The following is a 25775-nucleotide window of genomic DNA, read 5'->3' on the forward strand; positions in this document are numbered from 1 at the left end:
GAGGGAGGGAGGGTCTGAGGGAAGTCCTGCTTTAGCACTTGGCCACCAGCAGCCCTGTTGCCCTTTTGCCTTCCCCTGGTGGTCTCCCATCCTATTGCTGAGGATGCTTTGGTTACAAAGCCAGGTTTCCTCGCATGGAGAGGGAGTAGGCCTCCCTCTGACCCACGCACTTTGTCCTCCTGCACCCACCATGAGCAACCTGGCCAAGGAGAGTGAGCACAGCAGCGGCAGCATTGAGGAGGAGGTAAGTGCAGCTGGGCGCCCCCTTGGGGAAGTGCGGCTAGGCTAGGCAGGACTGTGGGGTCCTTGTGCCGTGGGAGCTCAAGGGCCAGGCTGGGCGCTTGACCTCCGCTGCCCAGGGCTCTGGGCAGTCCATGCCACTGTCCAGGGGCCCCATGCACAGCCTGAGGCTCAGTGAGGCTCCTCCAGTGGACCATGCCCTGGTGCTCGCTCTGTCCCACCCACCCTTCCCCACCCTTGGATGCGCCTCAGTCCTGCCCAGGGCTGCACAAGTGCCTCTGACGTGAGTAACATGGAGCTGGCCACGCCCACCCAGTAGGCCACGGCCATGCCAGCCACGCCCCACCCAGTAGGCCACACCCATGCTAACCCCACCCACCCGGCCCCCCAATGGCAACCACGATGCTGATGCGGCCCTCAATGAAATTGAGTTTGACACCCCTGATCTAGAAAAATGCTTTGATAAATGATGTCATATCATACAATAGAAAAGTGTTGCTACTTTTTCATAAGTAAACAATTCCTCTTTGTACTATGTCTTGGACTCAGTAAAAGGAGAAATTACAATAAAGCTCTTTTGCTTTAAAATCCTTTATTCTCCCCTTGAAATTTATCTTCTGCATTTGGGATTTTCACAATTGCTGAATTTTTGCATACTTGGCAGATTATTCTTTGGTCATTCTATTATTCCTGCCCAGGAATGAATTTCATGCATGCATCTTTGATCATCCATCTTCATTCATGCAGTCTTTGACTTGGGGATTTCTTTTCAGAGATAGAAAAGAATCCAAGTTTGATGTAATTGCAGCTGTTCAGGTTCCCATGAGTTTTCTTGAATTTGATTTCTTCCTTTAGCACAGTGGTTCTCAACCTTTTTAATGCCGCGACCCCCAACCGGTCATAAGTCGAGGACTAAACCGGTCGTAAGTCGAGGACTAAACCGGTCGCAAGTCGAGGACTAAACCGGTCGTAAGTCGAGGACTACCCAACTGGTCATAAGTCGAGGACTTTCCCTGCCCGGGAGCGCCGCGCATGCGTGGTTCCGCCCCCTGCGCCGGCCGAGGCGTAGCTGGCAAGCGGCAGAGACTGAGCAGGCCGACTACTAGCTGGCCCAGCTCAAGGGAGGTAAGGCACCCGCCGGAAAAGGGAAAAAAAATGGCGGACAGCCTTGCTTGGCGACCCCCGTGAAATGGTCGATCGACCCCAAATGGGGTCGCGACCCATAGGTTGAGAACCGCTGCTTAGCAGATTCTTACCTCTCCAAGAAGTGGGTGTGGTGAGGACAATAAAACTCATCCTAGAATTAGAGTGCTATAGAAGGAGAAATAACAACCCTTTCTTCTTTTTCTGAAGTCCACTATCATTTCGCTGGCTGAAGTAAAAAAGTGCCATTCTTTGCAAAAAGAAATAATTCTTGGCCATGTCCCCAAGATACCTTTTTGAGTATTGATTACATCTCAAAGTTTGTGAGAAATGGTCAAGGAGCTTTTTATTAAAGCTGGAGCACCATATTATTCATCCTGGTTTTATGATATATTATGTATGAACTTTTAAAAATTCATGGGCTTTGCTTCTCCCCCCCCCCTTTCTCCTTTTTTGAATGTGCTTCCCTTTGTGCTTATTTGGCAAAACTTTAAGGAAAATGACTTTCATGTTTCATTGAGGAAAGCAAAACATAGCTTACATAAATAAATAAATCATAAAAAATAGAATTAAAGCACAAAAGACCTGAAAATGTATCTTTTTCATGTATAAGTATAAAAATTTGACAGATTCCAATTTGATATGATAAAATATTGTTTCAAAGGTTCTGAACAAGAATAATGACCGCTCATACAATCTATAATTTAGTTTTCATGATAGATTTTTATAGTTTTTAGCTTGGCAATAGCTTCATTCAACAATTGCCATTCTTGCTACTTAACAATTATGTATTTAAATTATAATCTTAAGCAGGGTTTTGTATTCTGAATGTGTTGATGGCTTAAACCCTATGATTAAAAATGCTTGTCATGAAATGCAAATTAATAAACCAACGGACAAGTTAAATATATGTAATTAGTGCACCTCAGGAGTAATCTTTGAGACTTTTGAGAGGATATCTAAAGAAATGATTCAATGTCTGCAGGACAAAAATTACCGTCTGTTTAAATAGAAAGATATATTTAAAGACATCCATGGATGCCTGAATATCATTCCGATGCTTTTTTTTTTTTAATGTCCATCCTCAGCCCTCATTTTCGTATTGGATAAGGTAGAAAGTATAAGCAGAATTTGGCTGAGTAAGAGTGATGATATAAGGAACAGTTGCTGGAATTGGGTATGTCTAGTTTAATGAAGAGAAGGACGAGGGGGGACATGATAGCAGTGTTCCAATATCTCAGGGGCTGCCACAAAGAAGAGGGAGTCAAGCTATTCTCCAAAGTGCCTGAAGGCAGGATAAGATCAATGGATGGAAACTAATCAAGGAGAGAAGCAACCTAGAACTAAGGAGAAACTTCCTGACAGTTAGAACAATTAACCAATGGAACAACCTGCCTCCAGAAGCGGTGAATGCGCCAACACTGGAAGTTTTTAAGAAGAAACTGGACAGCCATTTGTCCGAAGCAGGGGATTGGACTTGATGACCTTCAAGGTCCCTTCCAACTTTATTATTATTACTATTACTACTACTACTACTACTACTACTACTACTACTACTACTACTACTACTACTATTATTATTATTATTATTATTATTATTATTATTATTATTATTATATCATGTCAGAAATTTGCCCAGATAGTTATCTGGTCTTTCAACAGCTTTGATATCATGGCTGGAAAGGAGAGGTAGCTCTAATCATGAGATAAGACCTTGACTATGGCCAAAGACACTGCTGTGGACATAAATATCTCTAATGTGATATTAGGTTGTAGAAAGAAATTTGCAGCCTTTCTTGTGTACAGACAGTCCTGCTATGAGCTGGTTCCCTTTCTAGAACTGCTTGATTACGTCTTGGGGTTGGCAGCAGAACACTAGTGCCTTTCGATCCTGGGTGATTTTACTCTGCTAGTTTTCAGGATTGAATAAAGCTTGAGAGTTGATTTCCTCCATGGTGACCATAGGCTTGTTTGAAGTTATCCTGCCTCTAATTCAGGGGATGGTTATACTTTGGATCTCATTTTTATCTCCAAGCAGTTATTGGAGCATCTGAAAATGAATGGTTGGTAGGGTCAGACCATACTCTGATTCCATTGTGATTAGGAGACCCTGTAAGTTGATTGGACTAATTTGGATAGTCCACCCGAAGCACCTAAAAAATTCAGTTGGTTTTCAGAGGGTGCTTGAATATTTTTCTATCTCTCTGACAGGTGTTAGTGTTAACACCTAATAAGCAGCAGATAACACAAAGCAAACCAGTGTTGAGTGCTGTTGTCTTCCACTCCTAGCCATTTAGCATCCTGCCCCCCACCGAGGTTCACAAGTCTGGAAAATGTGCACTTTTCCCAATTATAATTTTGCACTCGTGTTAAATCAAATGATGAGTTTGGGATATGTAAATTTGATAGGTGCCTTGCAAATCTATTTTATATGCCCATCATTTTTTGTCTGAATTTGAGTGAACTCAGATGCCTAGTTTAGACTCTCAATTAGAATATTCATAAAAGGGGATGTTCTTGTGAGGATTCATGGTGAACTAGATGTCCCTTAAGTAGTGGGGATGGCATTGTGGTGGATATTGATGGCCAGGCAGTGAATTTTTGCCCATGCAGTATTGCCACACAAAGGAGAGATTTTGAGATCCCCTAGTTGTACCCTGGACAGCTATTCCTTGTGAGCAGAGCACAGGAACTGAGGTTGTTGTAGTTGACTTGTGAGTTAAGCAACTGAGGATTGGGAGATTTCAACTAGGCTCACAGTTTTCGTGCAGCGTATATGGACACAAGGTTCATATATGTGAGCCTCATTTCCTACATTCTTAAACACTTTCAGAATGTAATTAATTTATAACTAAAGAGAGAATAAGAAAATTCAACCTAGCAAGTCAACATTCTTTCTGGATTACAAAGTGGGGGGGGGGGGGAAAGGTTTTAAAGATTTAAAAACTTTTGGCAAAAGTTAACAGGGAGCAGAGATAAGAAAATGTAAAACTAATAAAAGGGATACTTATTTTGAAAGATTACTTTTTTGATTTTTTAAACAAATTGAAATTAAAATAGACAAATGAACCAGATCTTTGTGTAACTGTTTTTGTTTACTATTAAAGAGTATGGACAATTGGTGGATTTTACAAAATAGAAGATAAAGGCAGACTGTGATGCTAAGTGTAACTATAGTGATGCCAACTATAATTGCAGAGTGCCATTTGAGTCAAAAGTATGAAGGGCAGAGAAAGACAAAATAGGAAAAAAAATGGAGGGAGCTTGGTATTTTTCCTTGCACAAGACACATTCATTTTTGGATTACGATATCATAATAGTAACTACCAGAAAAACAGCAAAAATAATAGATAGGACAAGAGGATCACTAGAGCAATCCACAGGGAGAAGAATTACACCAGATTTGCTTCAGAAAAAGTTTGAACAATTGAGCAGTATAGACACAATAAGTGTCTGGAGATGTAAAACAAATTAATGAAAATATGAAAATTTGGGAGAATAAAATAGAAGTTATAGACAGAAAGTTGAAAAGAGAATTAATAATTGGCTCTATTGGAATTGAAAGACAAGGAATTTTGTTTGAGATTTAGAGCAACCTCAGAGGATTCTGTGAAAATATTACAGAAAAGGATATTAAAGATTTAGCAAATTTTTTGGATTGGGCTTAAAAGGATACAAGGCGGAACCTGGCAAAGTATATAGAATAAATACAATATTTGCAAAAATAGGAAATCTTTCAAGGGATATTTTGGTGCACTGTCAGGAAGAAGGCAAGAGTTCAAGTTTTGCAACAGCATTTTAAGACAAGACGGAAGATTGATAATATGGATGTAATTGTTCTTAAAGAAATTCCAATTAGAAACCTGCCTAAGAAAAAAAAACTACTCTTTTTTGACTGAGAGATTAAAGCAGAAAAATATCCCATTTCATTTGGAAAGTGTGATTTTTTTTTTACTATTAAATGGCAGAGGTTCAATTGCATTCTGTCCAGAAGGTGAAGGAATTTCTAAAATAAAAAAAATAAAAAATAAATAAAAAGGAGCTGATAGAGATTCAAATGGAGGTGTCAGATTAAAGTACAGAAAAGCTCCAAAGATGCCATAAAAAACTGAAAGGGGATGATACTGAATGAGGTGCTATTGGTATTAATTATTTAGGAAGGAAGGAAGGAAGGAAGGAAGGAAGGAAGGAAGGAAGGAAGGAAGGAAGGAAGGAAGTTGTTTCATATGAACATCCTCAACTACAATATGAATCTGTTTTTAGATTTGCTAGGGTGGAAGTCAGTGTGCATAGAACTAATACTGGGATTTGTGCTCCAAATGAGGACAAAGCACTGTTCTATAAAAACAGAGAGATTAATAGGTTTCTTTGATAAAAATTGAAGTTTGATAGGTAATTGGAATGGAATTATCTCTTGGTAACTGGATAGAACTTCTGAGAAAAATATTAAAATCACTTACAGAAAATTACAAAAGTTTTCTTTGATGTGATGAACAATTTGGGGGCTAGTTAATATCTGGAGACAGAAAAATGGCATTCCAAGAGAGTACACCCACTATGCTCAAAGACATAGATAGATCCTTTTCAACAAGGGACCTGATTTTGATTTCAAAGAACTTGGCTACTAAGTTTGCTAAAGTAGAGATTTTACCAAAGACTTTATCACAGTGATGGCGAACCTTTTAGAGACCGAGTGCCCAAAATGCAACCCAAAACCCACTGATGCATCGTCGGGTGCTGGGTGGGTATGGCCCATTGGCTGGGGGTGGCCCATGGGGGGGTGGCCCATTGGGTGGGCGTGGCTGCAGTGGTAATGGCAGACTGGGTGGGATTAAAAAGTTCAATCATTCAATTCCAACTTTGCAAGATCTTTTTTTTTCCCCGAGAAGTTGAAATTGACTGATTGATTGAACCTTTTTTTTGTTTTGCACACTCCAGCGGAGGCCTAAAGCGAAAAGGTTTTATAAAACCCAGCTGAAGGCCTAGGACTGGGGCGACAGCGCACGTGCCCACAGAGAGGGCTCTGAGTGCTGCCTCTGGTACCCGTGCCATAGGTTCGCCACCACTGCTTTATCAGATCATAATTCTGTGAGTTTGGTTTATAAAAGAAAATCTAGTTCTTTTAGATGGAGACTAAATGAAATGTTGCTACAGAAAGAAGCAATAGTGGAGAGATATAAAAAGAAATTAAAATATTTTTTTGAAAATAACAAGTAAAGGCATTGATTTAAGAATGATTATGGTATGCAACTAAAGTTTTTTAAAGTTTTAAAACAAACTAAACTAAATTAAAGTTTTTATTTTATTTTATTATTTTATAAAACTCAAAAAAAGAGTCAAGAGAAAACAAGTTATTTTGGATGAGAAAAAAGAATGAAAGGAATTTGTAGAGAGAAATTTCTCAACAAATTAAGCTTTTATGACAGTTATTTATATGACAGTTATCTATGTAAGAGAAATGGAAATAAAAAATAGATTATATGAAACAAAAAAAATGAGTCTGCAAATAAACCATAGACGTGCCTGGCATATAAATTACAAAAAGAAAAAAAGAAAGTGATATTGAAATTACAAGAGGGAGATACTGTATTAATGGACAACTTGGCTAGATAAAAAAGCATTTTATCAATATTACTCCAACTTGTGTAAAGGAAGTGACATCTCTGTAGAGAAGACAGATGAATACTGTATCTAAAGAAATAAAATTTACTGACAATTACAGAGGAAGAGAGACAGATTATTAATGGACTTGTAACAATGAGGGAAGGTTCTGAAGCTGTAAAAAAGATTAAACCAGGAAAAGTGCTTGGGCCAGATGGATTATTAGGTTCTTAATATAAATGTTCTGAGGATGAACTTTTATAACCTTTCAAAAATATGATGTATTCTACCTTACAAGGAGAAATTGTTTTCCACTTTGGGGTAGTGGCATGGTATTTCTGGTACAATAAAGTCAATGTTAATGGGAATTTTAAAAATTATTATATTAGACATGCCATGTTGAGAATATGGCATCGATAAAATCCAGTTTATGCCTCAAATCACCTTTGTGGCTCTCTAAACAAGAACTATTCTATAGATGAGAAATAATAGGCAAACACAAATGGCTATGTATCACGAAATATTAGAATGTTATCAAGAGATATATAAAATAAAATTAAGAGATGAACTAGTGGCACAGGATACAGTTGTCAGTGGTTTTGTTACTTACAGTTATTAAAAGGATCTAAAGTAGACAAAAGATTTTGAACATTGTAAGTCTAAGTTTGAAATGTGAAGAACATATAATTGCTAAAATGTATAAACTTACTAAAATTTTAAGCAGAAGAACAAATGGAAAAATGTACAATAAAGCCGGCTAAAAACATTAGTTATAACATACAGATGGAATAATGAGAAATGATATTGAAAGAATGGAAATTTACACTGTTACAATGTTAATTTTTTTAATAAAATGATACACTGCTGGTATATCAGCAGTGAAATTGTGTAGAATGTGTAAAGGGATTTCAAATTTATGTTGGAAACGTGAACAAGAGTAGATATTTTATCATGTCTGGTGGACATCTGAAAGAAAACTAGAAAATTTGAATTCAAATTCACACACTAATTCAGAAAATGTTAAAGATTAATATACAATTGAGACCAGATTTTTTTTTCTTTTGGGATAGATGGACAAACAGTTGGAAAAAAAGTCGTGTTTTGTGTATGATAACTGCAAGTGAGATTATTGTACACACTGAGATGACAAATTTCAGCACTACCCACAATGGAGGAGTGGTTTCTAAAGATGATGTAACTAGTCAAGATAATAGATTTTGCTAAAATGACTTCTTCGACAATATCTATGTTCATTGCTGACTGGAAGTCCCTTATGGACTTTTTGCATGAATAAAAAAAAAATGTACTTATGCTTGATGGTTTTGATGATTATACAGTTTAAGTTATGGAAAGAGAGTTAATCACAAAATATGTAGTACAGTAAATTTATTTATTTATTTATTTATTTATTTTTAAGACTTATATGCCGCCCTTCTCCCCACGGGACTCAGGGCGGCTCACAGCATATTAAAACAACATAGTACATTTCCCCAATAAAAGCCAATTAAAAACCAAATATTTGTAGCTGTGTCTCTTATTAAAATCATTAAAAATTATCCCTATTTAAAATTCACCCTAGGTCANTGGCCGACGGCACCCTGAGGAGGCCCGCTCTGTGGGAGCGTACCGGTCTGTGGGAGGGAGTCTGTGGCAGAAGGCGGTCTCGGAGGTATCCCGGTCCTATGCCATGGAGCGCTTTAAAGGTGGTAACTAACATATTATAATTATAATTATAAGTACAATTATAATTGTACTTACAACTGTTGTAAAGAAGATCAGAAGCTACTTATTTGTATGCTTGATATTCTCTTCTGTTTTTCTTTTACTTTTTTTCTTTCCCATGCTTTTAACTTCCTCTTTGATTTCTGTCTTTTTCTTACTAATATTAATTTGTATTAGTTTTTTATCTTTCCTTTTAAAAAAAATATTAAAATAAAATTATATTAAAAATAGAGTAGTCATTACAGGAAACCATTCTGCAGCAAAGCTTTCTGTAAGTAAGCATTACTTCATACATTTGCCTCTTCTCACCACAGTATAAGGTCAGAGGAAGCCTTGAGAGCTATTAGTATTAAAGAACACATTATATGATATCATATTAAAAAGGATCGTTACAGAAAATATTCAGTTTAGATCCTACCTGTTATTATTTAGGATGGATGGATGGATGTTCTGGTTTTTGCACTCGTTAGAAGCACCTCTGTACTTCTGGGTTGAAAGGATTAGTCAGTGACATTTGTTGCCCTGGGGATGCCCACTTGGGGGCTCCTTTAATGTCCCTGGTAGGAACTAGAACAGTGGTGGCAAACCTATGGCATGCGTGCTGGAGGCGGCACTCAGAGCCCTCTCTGGGGGCACACACAATTGCCCCAGCCCTGCCTTCCCCCGCTTCCCCCTTCTCACCAGCAGCCCCCCTGGAGGAGAGTCACCCTTGAGCGTGGTCCAGCGTAGCCAAGGACATGGCAGCTGGGCAGTGGGACAAGATTCCGCCCTCACACCCCATCATGTGCAGATGATGCTGCGGAGCACGGGAGGAGGGTGTGGCTGCCACGGCGCTGCTAGGCCGCCTGGGTGATCTACTGCGGCGGGCCATGGAGGCGGTGGGTGGCCTTGTAGGGGAGCGGGGGCGGATCAGGCGGGGGCGGATGGGGTGGGCGGAGAGGCAGGGGCGGTTTTGGGGCACTCAGTCTCTGAAAGTTTCGCCCTTACTGAACTAGACCAAAGGACGGAGCTCAACCCTACCCCATGGCAGCTCTCGGGTCTCAAACATGGGATAGCTAACCTCCTACCACTTGAGCCACCATGCTCCTGAGATGTTCTGGTGTATCATAGATATAGTTCCTGACAACTTGTCACTGAAGCATCAGGATACCCTGACATCAGATTGTTGATGTAGCTTAGATGGAAGAAAATTAGATGCTCTTCCAAAGCAAGAAATAAATCCATCCATATTAAAAAAAAAAAAAATAGAAATCTCAGGTTTTTTTAAAGCAAATTCAGTCTTGTGATGATTTCACTAATCTAGAAGGGCTACCACTCAGAAAGAAGTTAAATGTTTCAATGAAAATTAGGTTCACATTTCATCAGTTCACTAATATTTTGTGGCTTTCCCCACCTAGATTATGTCAGAACAGTATTAGCAAGTCCCTTTTTGACTGAGAGAGATTCATTATGTTTATTTTTTATTTTTTTTCTGGCCCATTTTACACATCACAATAAAATAGTCCAATTATGATCACCAGAGACAATAATTTTCTGAAATATATCATTTTTGTCCATAACAAATACTGCAGGCCAGAGTTGGACATAGGCATCCTATAGTGTCTCAAAACCAACTTCTGTGAGCTTGGAGGGCAAAGAAGTGTAAGATTCATTATTATCTGCACAATGAGTAAATCCAAATTTACGCTGGAATGTTTTCTTCTCTACTTTTAAGAATGTGGAATATAATTAGCAGTATGCATTGATATTGAGGCTTAGAACCAGGGGGGGACCTCTGGCAAATAGGCAAGCAGCCACAGTAGTTGATCAACAATTATTAGATTGAAACCCAAGTTAGAAGACATTTCATCTTGTATAATGAACTGCTTGCACATAAACTTTGCATGGATATCCGAGTAGATTGTTTTTATCTATTCTTAAGCGATGTAAAGCAATGTAGCCGCATAGCCTTGCAATGCTCATGAATGCGGGGGAAATGTTTTTGAGATTCATGAGACTTGGTACAAAATGCCAAGGAAATGCAAATATGTTACTCATTTGATATTCATTATCATTTCTGTGGAGGTAATGTACAAATATTGTAAATAAACAAAGTACACAATTGTCTCTGATCCATTTCATAAAGAGGCTTTATAACATATTTTGTGCAAGATTTCTGAGCATGCAGGATACTCTGACCTTTGTAGGAAATACAATGCTCATCTGGAGCAAAATTAAAACACATCTACCAACTTCTGTGCTGCTTCTTTCTTCATTATTCTGTTCCTTGAAACTGGTGTTTAGTCACAGAGGCTGAGATTGCATTTGGAAAAGGCTGATAACTACCCAAGTAGTAAAGGCAGCCATAAAGTGTCAATAAATAGCATAAGCTGGAGGTTTTAGCTGTCGGACAGTGACACAAAGATGGATTGTCCTACGCTGGAGACTTTCTTAGACAAAGCTTTAAACTAGATAGGAAACCAAAATTAGACTGTAATGGAGAGATTCCATTCTCGGTGGACATTCCAGTTGGGGCACTAAATTAATTTACCTTGCACAGTTTTCTAGGGCCTCATCTGTTACGTTGTGGGGCTATAATGCAGTTGTCAAGATGTTCTTGTACTGCTTTAACGTAAGCTTCAGTATCTTTCTAGAGCACATTGCTAATAAACCTTGCATATTTCAAGCAGACTGTCACTGAAAGACTAGCTCGGATAGGGCGTGCATAATTTAAGGAAATAAATTTTTAAAACAAGCAAATATTGAGAAATGTTAATCTTGTAATAAGGATGAAATATGAGCATGGTGGTTTTAATATTTCTTCAGTAGTTAGACTGGATCTGTATTGGTGTGAATACAAATAGGTTGTTGATTTGTCATCTTATTCAGAGAGATGCTGTCACTCTCTTTTTTTTCAGCCCACCAAATAATGTCGTCTGCTTTGTTGCTTTAGGAATGCCAGCAGAATATGAAATCTGGAATACCTGCCTTGAAATGCCAGAATCAGCTAAATGGGTTTGGACCTCACCAAGTTTATCCTCGAAGCAGCTGCAGCAGCAGTGAACTCTCCTTGTCTAGCGCCTGCAGTGAATATTCCAGCAGTTCCTCTTGGAATGATGGGAAAGCATGCAAGAAAAAGGTAAGCTATTGGTCATCTTTGATTTAGTAGAAAATTGAAGTGCCTACTATTTTTTTTTATTATTGGCAAGGGATGCTTCATAAGCTTAGCTTAGAAGTTGAAACAATGAGGGCATGATGGGAAGGAGAAAGAAATGGGGAGTATCGAGATCAGAGTCCTAAATATAAATCTAGAAGTATTGTGGCTTCCAGCAGAAGTGGAACATCTAATCTGAAGTATCCCTTTCCCTTCTTCACCCATTTCAATTCATTCACTTTTATTCAAAGTCAGATTTGTCTCATCACCAGCTGAAGTTCATGAACATTCATAGTTTGATCTAGGACTTGCTTCCATTCTTTGCTACTTTGGTGGCTTATCATTACTACTACTACTACTACTACTACTACTACTATTATTATTATTATTATTATTATTATTATTATTATTATTATTATTATTATTATTATTATTATTATTATTATTATTATTATTATTATTATTATTATTATTATTATGGATCATCGCCCAGTCAGCCAGATGTTCAGACTGGATGTGGCATTTTTGTCTACCTATCAAGTCCTTACCAAGGACCTGGGATAGGCAGATGTGGATGTTTGATGGTATTACAGATATCGTCGCAGGATGGAAGCGGTTCCTAGTAAAGCCGCCTTTTGCAATTGACTAATGGCAAATTTGTCAATGCCAATGGTGTTCAAGTGGTGCTCCAGTTGTTTTGGGATTGCACCCAAGGCGCCTATTACTATTGGTACTACCCTTGCTTGCTTTTGCCACAGTCTTTTTATTTCTATTTGTAGGTCTTTGTATTTTGTTATCTTCTCCAGTTCTTTCTCATCTATTCTGCTGTCTCCAGGCCCTGCCTCTTCTTCCTCCTCCTCCTCCTCCTCCTCCTCCTCCTCCTCCTCCTCCTCCTCCTCATTATTATTATTATTATTATTGATATCTGGGGACTTGCAAAGGGGGGGAGAAATCCCTCCTATTTTTGTCTAGGCATGAAGTTCAAAGCCTGCATTTTTATTCCTAATGACTGCTAATTCTGTAGTTACAACTAAACATATATATTTTCTTTTTCCCATTTCAAATTAGTCAGTAAGCTGGGATAAAAGGATAAGTATAGGCTCTTCACTCCCCAGCAACCATTCCAGTCCTGCTGATGACCTACCTCCAACTCGTATCAAGGAAAACCACATTTTGGATGGGCTGAAGAAGCTACAAAAACAAAAAAAAACATTAGAACCTCCTTCGGTTGTATCCAAATGGGGCTATAAAGATTGCATGGATTCTAACGAAGGAATCTATTCTCCTGGAATTAAGTACGGCACTCATAAAGAACAGGCTAATGGCAGGCCTGAAACGGAAGCGGCTTGCCTCGATCACCAAAAAATCTTTGTATATGATTCTGATTCCCACGAGGATGTGGATGATGACTCTTCACCTTTAGCGCTACTGCATGAACTACCAAGGAAAGACTGTCGGCACTACTATAATAAATTAACTCACAGTGTTTCTGACAGCTTATTTGGCTGGGAACCTGATAGAAGGCATTTATCAGAAATAAGTTCTTACTTTAATTCAAAGGAAAAGCCCGAAAAACTGACTAGTTTTGTCAATGGATTTCAATTGGGTGCAAAATCGTGCAGGGATATGAAGCTGCCTGTGCTGCAGATAGATAAAAGTCTTTCCAGTGTAAGCTGGAGAGACCTTAATTTACACCTTTCAGATACTGATGACAATGAAATCCTTGATGAATTACATATAGAAAGCAGCGATGAGAAAAGCCCACCGTATTTGTCATTAGCACCCTCTGCAGAAAAGAACACAGAGAGCTGTGGTGTGCTTGGGGAGAAAGGAAACACTCAGCTGGCATCTTCTGAAAAACAAGCCCCTCCCCCAGACATCAGGACAAAGGCATGCAATTTTATTAAGCAACAAAAAATTATAAAGAAGACTTCTTCAGAAGAATGTATTACTGTAATATTCGATGCCGAAGATGGCAAACCTATTGAATTTAATTCACATCAGGCTGGAATTGTTACTGTAACTAGAAATGAAATTTCAATTCACCAGCCGTGTGATGCAGAAAACACTACGTGTTTATCTCAGGGAGTATCTAATTTGCAAAATGCAATAGATGCTAAAAGCTGCCATGTTATGCAAATGCCTGTTAATAAAGCAGAGAGAAAAACTGCCCCAAGTGATTTCAAGGATGACTGTGCAAGTGTCCCTACTCCCCACATCAGAGATTGCCCTATCCATTTCGGAAAACCACTGTGTCAAAATACCTCTCAACAAAAACTAACCAAGCCTGGATGCAGTATTTCTTCTCATTTGAGCTCCCCTTCTTGTATCCAGGGGGGTAATAATCAAAAGCACAAGTTAACAAAAGTATCCAGCAGAGAAAGGTTTTTACCCCAGACGGCAAAAGTGCCCGTGGCTGAAAACTTTCCTTTAGTCTCTTCACATTGCTTTAAGACCTTGGATAAAGGTCCACGGTCACCTGCAAAATGGTCGAGACGCCAAAAGATGCCAAATCCAAATCAGAATTCAAAAGTAGGCTTGAATAACTGCAAGATGTTAGCCCATCCAGACACTAAGAATTTGCTCTCAGAGTCAACTGCCCTGCCTCAGCATCTTCTAGAGCCTGTCCATAGTGAAGAGAAACCAACCAGAGATGTCCATTGTGATGGGGCACCAGTGGAGGCCACATCTCCATCCCCTCCCCTTCCTACTGACAGATCAGCTTCATTGTTAATTAGACCACATTATGAACATTCACCCCCTGCTCTTGACCAACCAGGAGCGGGTTTTCTCAGTGATTCAAGAAAAGACGTCCAGTTGTCACCACAGAAAGGAAAGTCAGTGCCTGTTTGTCATAACGTTGCTGTTTATGAAACAAAAACTGCTAAGCTGCCTGCAACACCTCCAGTTGAATCAAACCATTTTCAGGACAAGGGAGAAGGCAAATGCATATCAGAAAAGTCCCCTGCCACAAGCCAAGTCGTTTCCAAGATTTTCACCAAGAAAACTGGTCCACCAAATTCAAACTTGCCCATGTTCTACAGCAACCAAGAACTGTATAATTCCAGAGTTGTCCCTACAGCTTTCACACCGCAAGATATAAGCTCCCTGCCTCAGGAGACTGGTGTACCTCAGAAACCAAAGTTTCCCGAAAGTTTCTGCACTTCATTGGAGCATCACATAAGTACAGTTGGGGAACAGAGTGTATTGCCGCAAATCAACCCTTCTCCAGTTCCTTTGCTATTTCAGGGAAGGGATGATGGAAGCTTGTCTGACAAGGTCCTGAAGCCCCATCTCTCTGTGGGACTGAAATTATTCATAACATCTCCCCGCTTTGTCAGAAAGAGTTCCACCGTGCCAGGAAAGCAGGAAAAAGACTGTATGAATGCAGCCTCTAAATGCAGCGTGAATTCAGATAAACAGAGGCAAGGTGACTCTTCACCTCAAACCACTATAGACTCGGCGGACCCTGAAGAATGGAGTCCAGAGCCCCAAATAAAGGAAAGTTTCTCAAAAAAGCTCAAAATGGACCCAGCCTTCCCCATTTCCTCTGAAACTTGCAATTTGATAGAGCCGGATAGATTTGAAAACAAATCTGTTAAAAGATCCCTTTCTTCTAGTAATAAAGCATACCTGAAGCCAGCTCTTGGCATGACTGGAGCCAAGGCCCGTAGTCAAAGTTTCAGTATTTATACTGAAGAAATATTGCACGCGCCTTCCCCAGAACGGTTGGGAAAAGTGAGAACGCAGATTATAACAAACACATCAGAACGAGGGAATTCTCTGACCAGGCAAAACTCAGCAGTGGAGGGATTACAAATGAAGCTCGTTTCAGAATCGGCTGGGACAGCAGAGGTGGCTCCTGCAGTTCCTTGCACTCGGCAAGGCGTTTGTGCAAAAGTGACCGGTTCCAATAGTCAGATGAGCAACCCAAGCAAGCTGCCGTTTCGAACGTCTCCAAAAGGAGATCTGTGCGTCAGCATTTTGAAAAAGGGGATCCAAAAATCAGCATCCCAGAGCGAAGTTCCAAAAACACCTGGCCAAGATGAAAAAAGCAGTGACGTTTCCAAGCGTCAGTCGGCAGTGGAAAAAAGTGTTACCCAGACAGAAATCAACCAAACCAGTGTTTCCTCGGGCCAAGTTTTCCCATTTCAGAAAAACGTGGACAGGATGGAGCGTCATCATAAAGCCGAAGGAAGCAAGACAGCATTGCAAGAAATGTGTCTAAATGGTCCCGAAACCTCTGGAAAGGCTTCGGTTTCAACCAACTCACATCCTACAATAGAAGAAAAAGTGATGTTGTGCATACAAGAGAACATGCAGAAAGGACAAGGGCAAAACCCATCTGGGCCTGAGATGAAACAAAAAAATGGGGGCCCTTCTCTTGCCAGCTGGTTTGGTTTCCGTAAAAGTAAACTCCCAGCCCTGAACAGCCGAAAAATAGATACCTCAAAAGTCAAAGTAGAAAAGAAAGAGGCCAAAGGTTCAGCTTTTGGAAGTAAGCAAGCAAAATCGGAAAAAAGGAAAGACAAAAAGAAAAGTGAACAGCACTGCGAAGCGGAAAATGAGCTCAACAGGAAAACCTCTGTCCTTTTAGATGGTGCTCCCAAAGGAAAAAAAATGGCAAAAGCTGTTCACCCAAACCCAAACCAAACAAGATCCGAACAGAAAAACAGCCCTACTGCTACCTACTCAGGAAAAGACAACTTTATGAAAGAGCTTTTACACAGGTAAGAATTTTAGCATATGTGGATTTAGAATCTTCCCTTTTACATCACAGATAGTGACGGTCTAGGCCAGGGGTAGGCAACCTTGGCTCTTTTATGACTCGTGGACTTCAACTCCCAGAATTCCTGAGCCAGCATGGCTCAGCTTGGAAACCTCTCCCTTTCCCCTCAGCATGGCTGGCTCAGGAATTCTGGGAGTTGAAGTCCACGAGTCATAAAAGAGCCAAAGTTGCCTATGGTCTATGCAGATCAACAGTGTGACCGTCTTTTGATTTTTTTTTTATACCCCCCCCTTTCTCCGCAGCATTCTTCCCATTTTTAACATGAAACTCTGCAAGCTACTTTAGAAACTGCAAGACACTCACTTAAACAATGCAGAGTAGTGGGGTTAAGTGAGAAAAAAGAACTTTGCAATCATTATCTAAATAGCTTCAGAAAGAGAAAAGGAAAGATTTGTGTGCTGGCTGGAGTGAGGGAAATAGGCAAAAGTAACTTCTGCCACCAGCCAGTTTCAAAGATCTGTTGGCAAGGATCTCTGGAAAGCAGGAGAGAGAACCTGGCCAAAAAAGCACAAAAGGGGGCAGAGAAGAGGCAGGATAAAGAGATGATAGGTTACAGCAGCTTGATATGGTAACTTGCAGGATCTATTAGTAATTCTAAGACTAAAAATAATTCTAATTTGGATTGGATCTATTGGAAATTCAAAAATAAATAAATGTACACACACACACACACACAGTGTGTCCTTTTTTTCATTGGCTCAAAGGGTTTAGATTTAGATTTAGGACATCATCAGCCAGCCTAATCGCAGCTCAGCCATATTTGGACATTGAACTAGCACTTAGTTCAGTTCATGTGTGCTGTTTCTTTAGAAGTTAGTGATAAATTACAAATCCTTTAAAGCCTTTGTGATGAAGCCCAAGGCTATTTCATTCTATAGAAATCTCCCTTTGTTTCCTCTTTGGTGGTAGGTTTTTTTTTTCTTTTTTAATATGGCCTGGAGCTTGTTGGCATTTTTTAAAAAAAAATTCAGCAGAACAATAGTTCACCTGGTTTGTCTCTCCTTTTTTTTTCCTTTTTTTTTTTGAAGGAGAGACTTGATTTTATCTGCTGCGTTGATTGTTCTTCAACTTTTAATTGTTGCTTGACAGTTGTAATTTGCTTTTTTTGTGATTGATCTCTGCTAAGACTGTAGGAAATTGCGTATTCTTAAATAACTGGGGGTCGGGAAGAAACAGCCACTTTCTGATAATTTTGCTTGTTAGCTTTGAACATGATCAAACAGTGCAATCTCAGAGAGGGTAGGTAGCCTGTGCTGAGCTGCGGTATTTCAGACGGCTGACAAGGGATCACAGCCAAGGGATCACAGCGTTGTTCCATCTTTCAAATGGAAAGTAGGAATCTCCTATAAAAATTCTGCCATGTCTGGGAGAGGATTTGTAGCCAGCTCTCACTTCGGGTTTCCCCCTCCTTTTTTTAGGGAGACATCTGTTTATAATGCAGATGTGCATTCACACATGCAAAACACCAACACCATCTGCCAAATAGAGTGACATATCCCCATAAAAACAGCTCCACATGGCTGCTCTGATCATTTCTATCTGCTTTTTGTTAGCCAGGTCAGTGGTCTTTGAAATTAAAGAATAGTCAGCCTTATTAAAACGAATACAGTTTTTAAGCGTCACATTTTTATTTAATACATCCATCAGGGAGAGATTTCTTTTAAAAATGCAGCATCTGCCTTTGTGTTCTGTTTAATGCTCCCTTGTAACTGGCTGCAGATTATTCGTATACAAAGAAGATAACCCACAAAAGTAATTACTTTCACCGCTTTCCGGATTTTAGGTCACAAAGACACCCAGAAATAATTGTACAATGATTTCCAAGTTGGCTCACAGTCCTAGAAAATTTTAAAACAAATAATGATATACCTGAATGACGACAATAATGTTGTCCGTGAAATTGCAAGTGACAGATTTGATCAAAGCTAGTTAGCAACGTTTATCACTCAGAGGTCCAGGGGGGAGAAAGATACAGGGTGATTTCGCTAAACATAAAGAAGCAGAAGGGAAGGTAGAGTGATTGAAGAAAGGCAACGGTCATTTATCAGAGGAATCCCTTTCTATCTGCAGAGTTGATAAGAAGGCAGCCCAGCAGACAGAAAGTGGATCAAAAAATGTTTCCTACAGGAGCGTGTCGAAGAGCCTATCCCAGGGCTCTCCTCTTCCCAGCAACTCCATCAATACTCAAAGAAACCAGAAGAAAAACAGCAAAACAAAGGTTGATATAGAAATACCAAACGAGACCTTGGTAAGCAATAAGAGGAGACTCCCTTAAGAATTTCCTTTCTTCCCAGACTGTTATTGTATTAGTACAAGATACATGCCCACATAGGATGAAAGGACACAGTTCAGAACTGGGGAGTGATGGATTAATGTCAACATCCAGTGATCAGATTAGGGAATCCGATTATGCTATTTCAGTGACTAACAAACGGTGCACACTGGCTCAGCCTGCTTTAAAATTTGCACAGGCTACCTGTGCTTTGAAGCAAGACCCTGAAAATTACATGGAATCCTTCTTTTTTTTTTTATCTCTTAGGAGTAATTGAAACAGATTGAGATAAAAAATAATAACAGCAGCGCCATCCAGTTCCCTGTCATTTTTTTTAGCTAAAATCAAAGTCCATTTTGTTATTCATAGGGAGCAGATACCACAAGGAATACATTGCAAGAGAGGGTGATTAGGTATCTAGTATCTATCTACTGCAATGTTTATTGTTTTAAATATTTGTTCTAAGTCTACCCTCCTACCCTGGTTTTGCTGGCTGCACATTTGGAGTTAACTTGGTAAATTAAAAGGTTTTTCTTTTGGGAAGGATACGTGACAGTCATCGGAATTTCTGAAAGGAGAAATGGCTTCCTAATTGTTTCACTGTTGCAAGTTGTAGCTGTTTTAGGAACGCAAGTGCTCGAACCAGGCTTCTTTAATAGCAGAAATAGATGTATTGGGATTTGGATCAGCGTGTATGTTTTTGAATGGGATCATGACAACCTCAGTATGGAGGCTGGTATATAGGACAAGGTATGTGCCTTTCCCCCCCCCCCGACCCGTCAGAGGCCATATTCTTTATAAACATATAATCTGAAGCCCCTTTCCAGAAAATATTTGTTTTTTATTACAGGTAGCCCTCCATTTATGACCACAATTGAGCCCAAAATTTATGTTGCTAAGCACGACATTTGTTAAGTGAGTTTTGCCCCCCATTTTACGACATTTCTTGCCACAGTTGTTAAGCAAATCACCGCAGTTGTTAAGTTAGGAACACGGTTGTTAAGTGAAACTGGCTTCCTCATTGACTTTGCATGTCAGAAGGTGGCAAAAGATGGTCACATGACCCCGGGACACTGCGACCGTCATAAATATGAACCAATTGCCAAGCGTCTGAATTTTGATCAGATGACGTGGGGATGCTGCAACGATCGTAAGAGTGAAAAAAGGTCATCAGTCACTTTTTTTCACTGCTGTTGTAACTTGGAACAGTCACCAAACGAACGGTTGTAAGTTGAGGATTAACTGTGTCAGATCTATATACTCCACCATTCTGTTTATATAAGCACTTGCACATCCATTTTTAAAAAGTTCAGAATAATTTAGCTTGGCTAGCTATGAGACAGATTGCTTTCTAAGGACTATCTCATGAATGAAGTATAGGAAATAAACCTTCTTGGGGATACCATCTGCTCTCAGTAGGCTCTTTCATCAAGCACAAATGAAAGATTTTGTCCTGCATGTCAGCTTGTTTTCCCTTATTCTGTTTTATAAAGACCACTCTTCCTGTGGGCTTTATAAAACAAAACAAACAAACAATCCTAGGTCTGATAAAGTTTGAAATATGAACCCATTTCTCAGATACATAGTGCAGAGGTAAAACATAATGTAGAAGTTCCACCTGATGGGAATTGAAAATCAAATAGTCTTTATGATGCTTAAGAGCAAAATGATCAACTTCCGAATAACGTGTGCATATTTTATCTACTTTCGTGAAATAAAGCCTTCCCTGGAAGATGTGCAAGGTCATCCGTTAAGAACCTTTCCAAGACTTGTGTGTATATGTATGTGTATGTGTTACAAAACTGTTTTTTTTCCCTTTGCTCTGCCTTAAAAAAAAAAAAAAAAGCCGGTAGCTTCTATAGTATCATCTTTTCTTTGAAAATGTAGATGTTCCCTGCATTATAAAACCACAAATTATAAGCATATCTAAGTCTGCCCTTGCAATGTCACTGAAAGGAACAGAAAGAATGGAAGCCTGGAAATGTGCCATATGCAGGAAATTCAATCCAGCTGATCTAGAACTTTGATAACAAAGCAGAGCCCCTTATCACAGCCACTCAATTTAACTATGCCCCATTTAACATGGTGCTGACAGCTTAGGGTATATCTTCACTGTACAGAAAGAAAGGGGGGGTTATGTGGGGGGGAAAAGCCAAGCCAATATTACAGTTTCTTTTAAATCTTTCTTCTTATTGTTTAAGGGCTCAGTAATGTAAAAGCATTTTTGTTTCCTTTAATAGGGTCTTTGCAATTGTAGCAATCCTAGCCATTTCTGTCTTCAGCTATATCTTTAAGAAATACACTTCATTTTATTGGAAAAGAATAGAGATGATTTTGTGTGTGTGTGTGTGTGTGTGTGTGTGTGTGTAATATAATGTAATGTAATATAATATAATATAATATAATATAATATAATATAATATAATATAATATAATATAATATAATATAATATAATATAATATAATATAATATAATATAATATAATATAATTAATATAATTTTTATTCCTTATAACAACAAAATAGGCTGTTTATTCTTTCTCCAGAGAGTACTCTGCTAAGTTAAAAATCAAAATGTTATTAGAACATACTGTTCAAAGACTGGATTACATGTGCTACTGCTTTGTGCAATTTTAAAATCCTTTTTTTAAATATAAAAATAAGTCAATAAAATAACTAGCATTAGCACGTTAAACTATTTGGAATAAAAAAAGAAAAAGACTACTTAAGTGATGTATCTATCAAACTTTGTATTTCTTGATATGTTGTAGCATCAATTCTTTTACAGTGGGTTGATTAAAGGCTTAGGATTGCATTAAATGAATGCATATAGACTGTTCAAGACAGAACGGTGTTAGGTGCAATTGTGTGCTCTAATAATCTATGTATGTATGCAGTTACATATTCCTTTAACAACAATGAAGTCCAATTGCCTAGGGTAGGAGTCCCCAACCTCCGGTCCATAGACCAGTACCAGGCCACGGCATGCCAGCAACTGGTCCGCACAAACAAGCAAAGCCCCATCCATGAGATGCAGGCAGCACACAAAACCACACACCCTCCAGTCCATGGAAAAACCTCTCTCCACAGAATCGGTCCCTGGTGCCCAAAAGGTTGGGGACCTCTGGTCTAGGGAATATGTGTAGTTACTACAGATATTCTACTATTCTCTTCTGTTATAGATATTCTACTACCCTATCTCACAATTGGTAGGAACCCTATCTATGTAGTATATGTGAAGGGGTCAGAAGTAATGAAATTGTTCCAGGCTAACACAGAGTTGATCCAGCCCACTGATGCTTATGAGCTGTGGGTGAATTAGACTGTAGTATTTATTTGTGGGGAATGTTGTTTTTCATATACACTTAAGGCACTGTTTAACTAAGTGGCATATAAGGTGGGCCTGTAAATATTCCAAGGCTATATGACTGATGATAGTGAAGCACAACTACAGCAGAAATGATTTATTCTGTTTCAGTATCATTCTTCTACAAATTACCTTGAACTAAATTAGACATTATATCTCAGTAGTTCTGGGACTTTCCCCCAAATTGATTAATCTAAAATGGAATTTAACGTGCACAAAGGAGAGTGGGATATGGAGACTTCATAAACCACTGCTTATATTTAGTTCCCCCTCTGATAATGCATTGCACTTGATAAAGGTTTGTCAGCCGTTATTGGCATAAAGCCTAAGTAATATTAGCACTGAATAAAGGAACGTCCTACAGTACTTTTCATGGACATCTCGTGTTATTAGTGTAAATGAATATCATGACACGTGATATTTCCAAAGAGAATAATACATGCCTTCATGAGATTTAACTCTATTTTTTTGCTTTTGTAAAAGTGAATCATAGAAGATGTTTTTCGTTTAAGGATTATTTGTCTTCAAAATTTGTTTTTGATAGCTGCATGATGTTGCTTTTATTCAAGCATTTAGAACCAATTTAGAAGTCATTAATCACAGGATGAAGTGACTTTAAATTCTTACCGAGTATGATTTGGAAGTTATATTAAGATATTATCACTAAGGTGATAACAAAAGAATAAAAATAATGTCTGTGTGTGTGTTCTGAAATCATTTGGCTTTTATCTTGTGCTCTTCCAAAGAGATACTTGAAAGAGATTTTTATTGTTTTCTTTTTTAATGCCATGCAGGTCAAGGTAGTAAGAGAAAACTTTCAAGAAGATGCAGAAGATAACCTCCCAGATTCAAGAAATCAAAGCCATTTAATAGGTAAACTAATAAATTGAACTGTGTATTTTCTTTTTATGTAACCCACTAAATCATAATAAACGAGGACAATTAGACAGGAATTTCTTAACACTTCTTTTCAAATAGCAGCCACAGATAAAGAAACTTTAAATACAGGGTATGTTTAAATACAACTTATTATTATCAAGGGAAAATGTGGTCACCATTTCTTTACTCCAAGTCTTCTTCCAAGCCTAGAATTTCCCCACCAATCAGTTAGAACTGAAGAAGCTTCTTGGATGAGAAGCAAAATGTTTTTAACGGGAAAAAACCCAGGAAAATCCAGTTGCCTTTTGAAAAAAAGCACCTTTGGGATAACCATGACCTGGATGATTGAGCATCTCCATAGAGAAATCCAGGGCATGTTACTGCACATGAACATCCATAAGGGGAGCAAGAGGGCAAATGATGAAATGTGTATCACAGCATAAACCATGTGACTTAACGAAGTTCCATCCAAACTCATTTTTCATCATTTTGGCCTTGTGGTAGATCTGTCGTCTTGGAAGAAGGGGATTAGTCTATTTCTCCTACGCTTTTCTCCAGCTGGTAATTTCCTCCATTACAGCTCTTGTTTGATGGACAATTATTTGAGATTTTCATTTTGCTAATTTAAACATTAGCTTTCAGGAATTTTCTCATCACATCTCTTTTCAGTATGTAGGGGAAAAAATGGTATTTTTGTTGAAAAAAATGGTATTTGGCTTCATGGAAAGTTCTGGGTGGCATACTGAATGTACCCAAACCATTTTTTTTATGCATCAGACCTAATTCTCGGTAAAGTGAGAAAAAAAACCCAAGCAATAACAAAAAAAAAAAAGGTGGAAAGGAAGATCTTAAGTATGTCTGCCTGTCTCACAAATTTCCATTTATGCAACAAACTTTCATCTCTTTCACACTTTTCCTATATTTCACCTACCAGTCTGTCTCCCAAGCCCCCTAAGCAAACATAAGAAGCAGGCAAGTAGCTATGGGGCCATTTTATCATTGGGTTCATTCTAATCTATTTAAATGCAACATGTTTTTACCAAGTAAAAACTCAGTCTACTCTGAGTCTTCAAAGCCTAATTTATGGAATAAAAACATGCTAGTTTCTCTTCCTCTTCCTCTCTTGTGCTCTGTATATTTCCGGTAGTGTTTGTGCAGTGTGTAAATTAGACAAAGCGTGGCTATTGTTTACTTTGCAAAATTACCTCTAAAATTTTAGATTTTTTGCTTTTTTTAAAAAAAAATGCCATATTTGCTGTTAGTAAGAAGTTCCTTACCTAGATGCAAATAGTTTTCTAACATACTTAAAGTGTTATGTTATGAACCATGGTGCTGTTTTTGCTTCTACCCTACACTCTGCTTTTGTTTCTATTCTGTGTTACAAAGCACCAAAACAAGGCCCATTGAACTTATCCTGGTAGTACAGGCACCCCTCATTTAAGTACTGACTCGTGTAGCAACAATTTGCCTTTAGAAGAGTAACACAAAAGTGACTTTATGACCTATCCTTACATTTATGACCTTCACAGGTCTGTAAAGTGAAGGAAACTGGAATAAGATTATAAACTCATATACAATTATTGCAGAGTTGAGGAAAAGTTCATAGCATTCCACGTTTGATATTGATTTGGATTAAATCAATATCAAAGAATTTTTTTTAAAAAAATGCATGATTGGGCTACATATCCATTCGTAGAAGCCTTTATGGAACATCTTGTTTGAGTTCTGATGTCAAAGAATACATCCTGATGCCTCGAGTAGCCAAGCTTTCATAAAACCATTAAGTTTGATCCCTCTTGCAATGGGACATTTTGGCTTTTGGAAAGTTTGCTTTAAAATAATATAATTCTATATTACGAATAACAAATAAACTAGAGTTAATCTTGAGCAATCGCTAATGAGAAGAATGGAAGAAAGATATGTTGGTAGGATGGTGCCTCATATCAAAATTGGCCTTTCTGCAGCTGACTTTGATGGATTCCTCTTTCCTAGAAATAAATCTGTCAGGGATTAAGGATGAGAAAGGCTTGTCCAATATTTTACAAGGCTATAATAGGGACTCAGCTGGAAACAGAATCAAAGATTTAAAAATCTATCAGACATTAGTTATTCTACACAATCATGCAAAATGTACTTCAGTGTCATAACACAGTTTGAAAGATGATTGTCAAATTACCAGGAACTGGTAACTAAGTAATTGGAAGCTGTGCGTGGCCTGTCTATAAACTTTTCTCTGAAGGAGTTAAAGTAGTTACTTAGTCAAATATTTAAATTTACCAGCCTAAATTAATCACTTCCCACAGGGAAAAAAGTCTACATTGTGAGATGTTACTGTCATAATATAGAGCAATAATATCCTTATCTTAGTTCTAAGATTCTCTGTAAGTTTAATAAAAAAAAGTATTATAGAGATATCTATACGTGTACAATGAAAAATCTTCTATAAATTATGCTATTTTGACTGTCAGTTAGAGCTCCAAACCCTTTGTATTGTGCTGAACATAATAGTTCATCTCACCATTGTGATTATAGATGCAATTCTGACTACTGATTCAACCCAGAAATTAAAGTTAGTTGAACTATCCATGTTATTTTTTTAAAATTGTCAAATGTATATATATATATATAT

The 25775-nt window shown here is 38.4% G+C and overlaps 1 protein-coding gene across 1 annotated transcript in view; it reads left to right on the plus strand.

The window, feature by feature from the left end:
- The first annotated feature begins 11639 nt into the window (after positions 1 to 11639).
- Positions 11640 to 25775, plus strand: part of LOC107294826 (nck-associated protein 5) — a 45126-nt gene continuing 30990 nt past the window's right edge. The window contains exons 1-4 of the mRNA XM_015824092.2: positions 11640 to 11824; positions 12908 to 16569; positions 18699 to 18876; positions 23062 to 23140. Coding sequence (XP_015679578.1) covers positions 11654 to 11824; positions 12908 to 16569; positions 18699 to 18876; positions 23062 to 23140 — 4090 coding nt within the window. The 5' untranslated portion in view covers positions 11640 to 11653. The remainder of the gene's footprint in view (positions 11825 to 12907; positions 16570 to 18698; positions 18877 to 23061; positions 23141 to 25775) is intronic.

The sequence above is a fragment of the Protobothrops mucrosquamatus genome, unplaced genomic scaffold (genome assembly GCF_001527695.2).
Source record: "Protobothrops mucrosquamatus isolate PMUCROS unplaced genomic scaffold, P.Mucros_1.0 scaffold2113, whole genome shotgun sequence".
Classification (NCBI taxonomy): Eukaryota; Metazoa; Chordata; class Lepidosauria; order Squamata; family Viperidae; genus Protobothrops; species Protobothrops mucrosquamatus.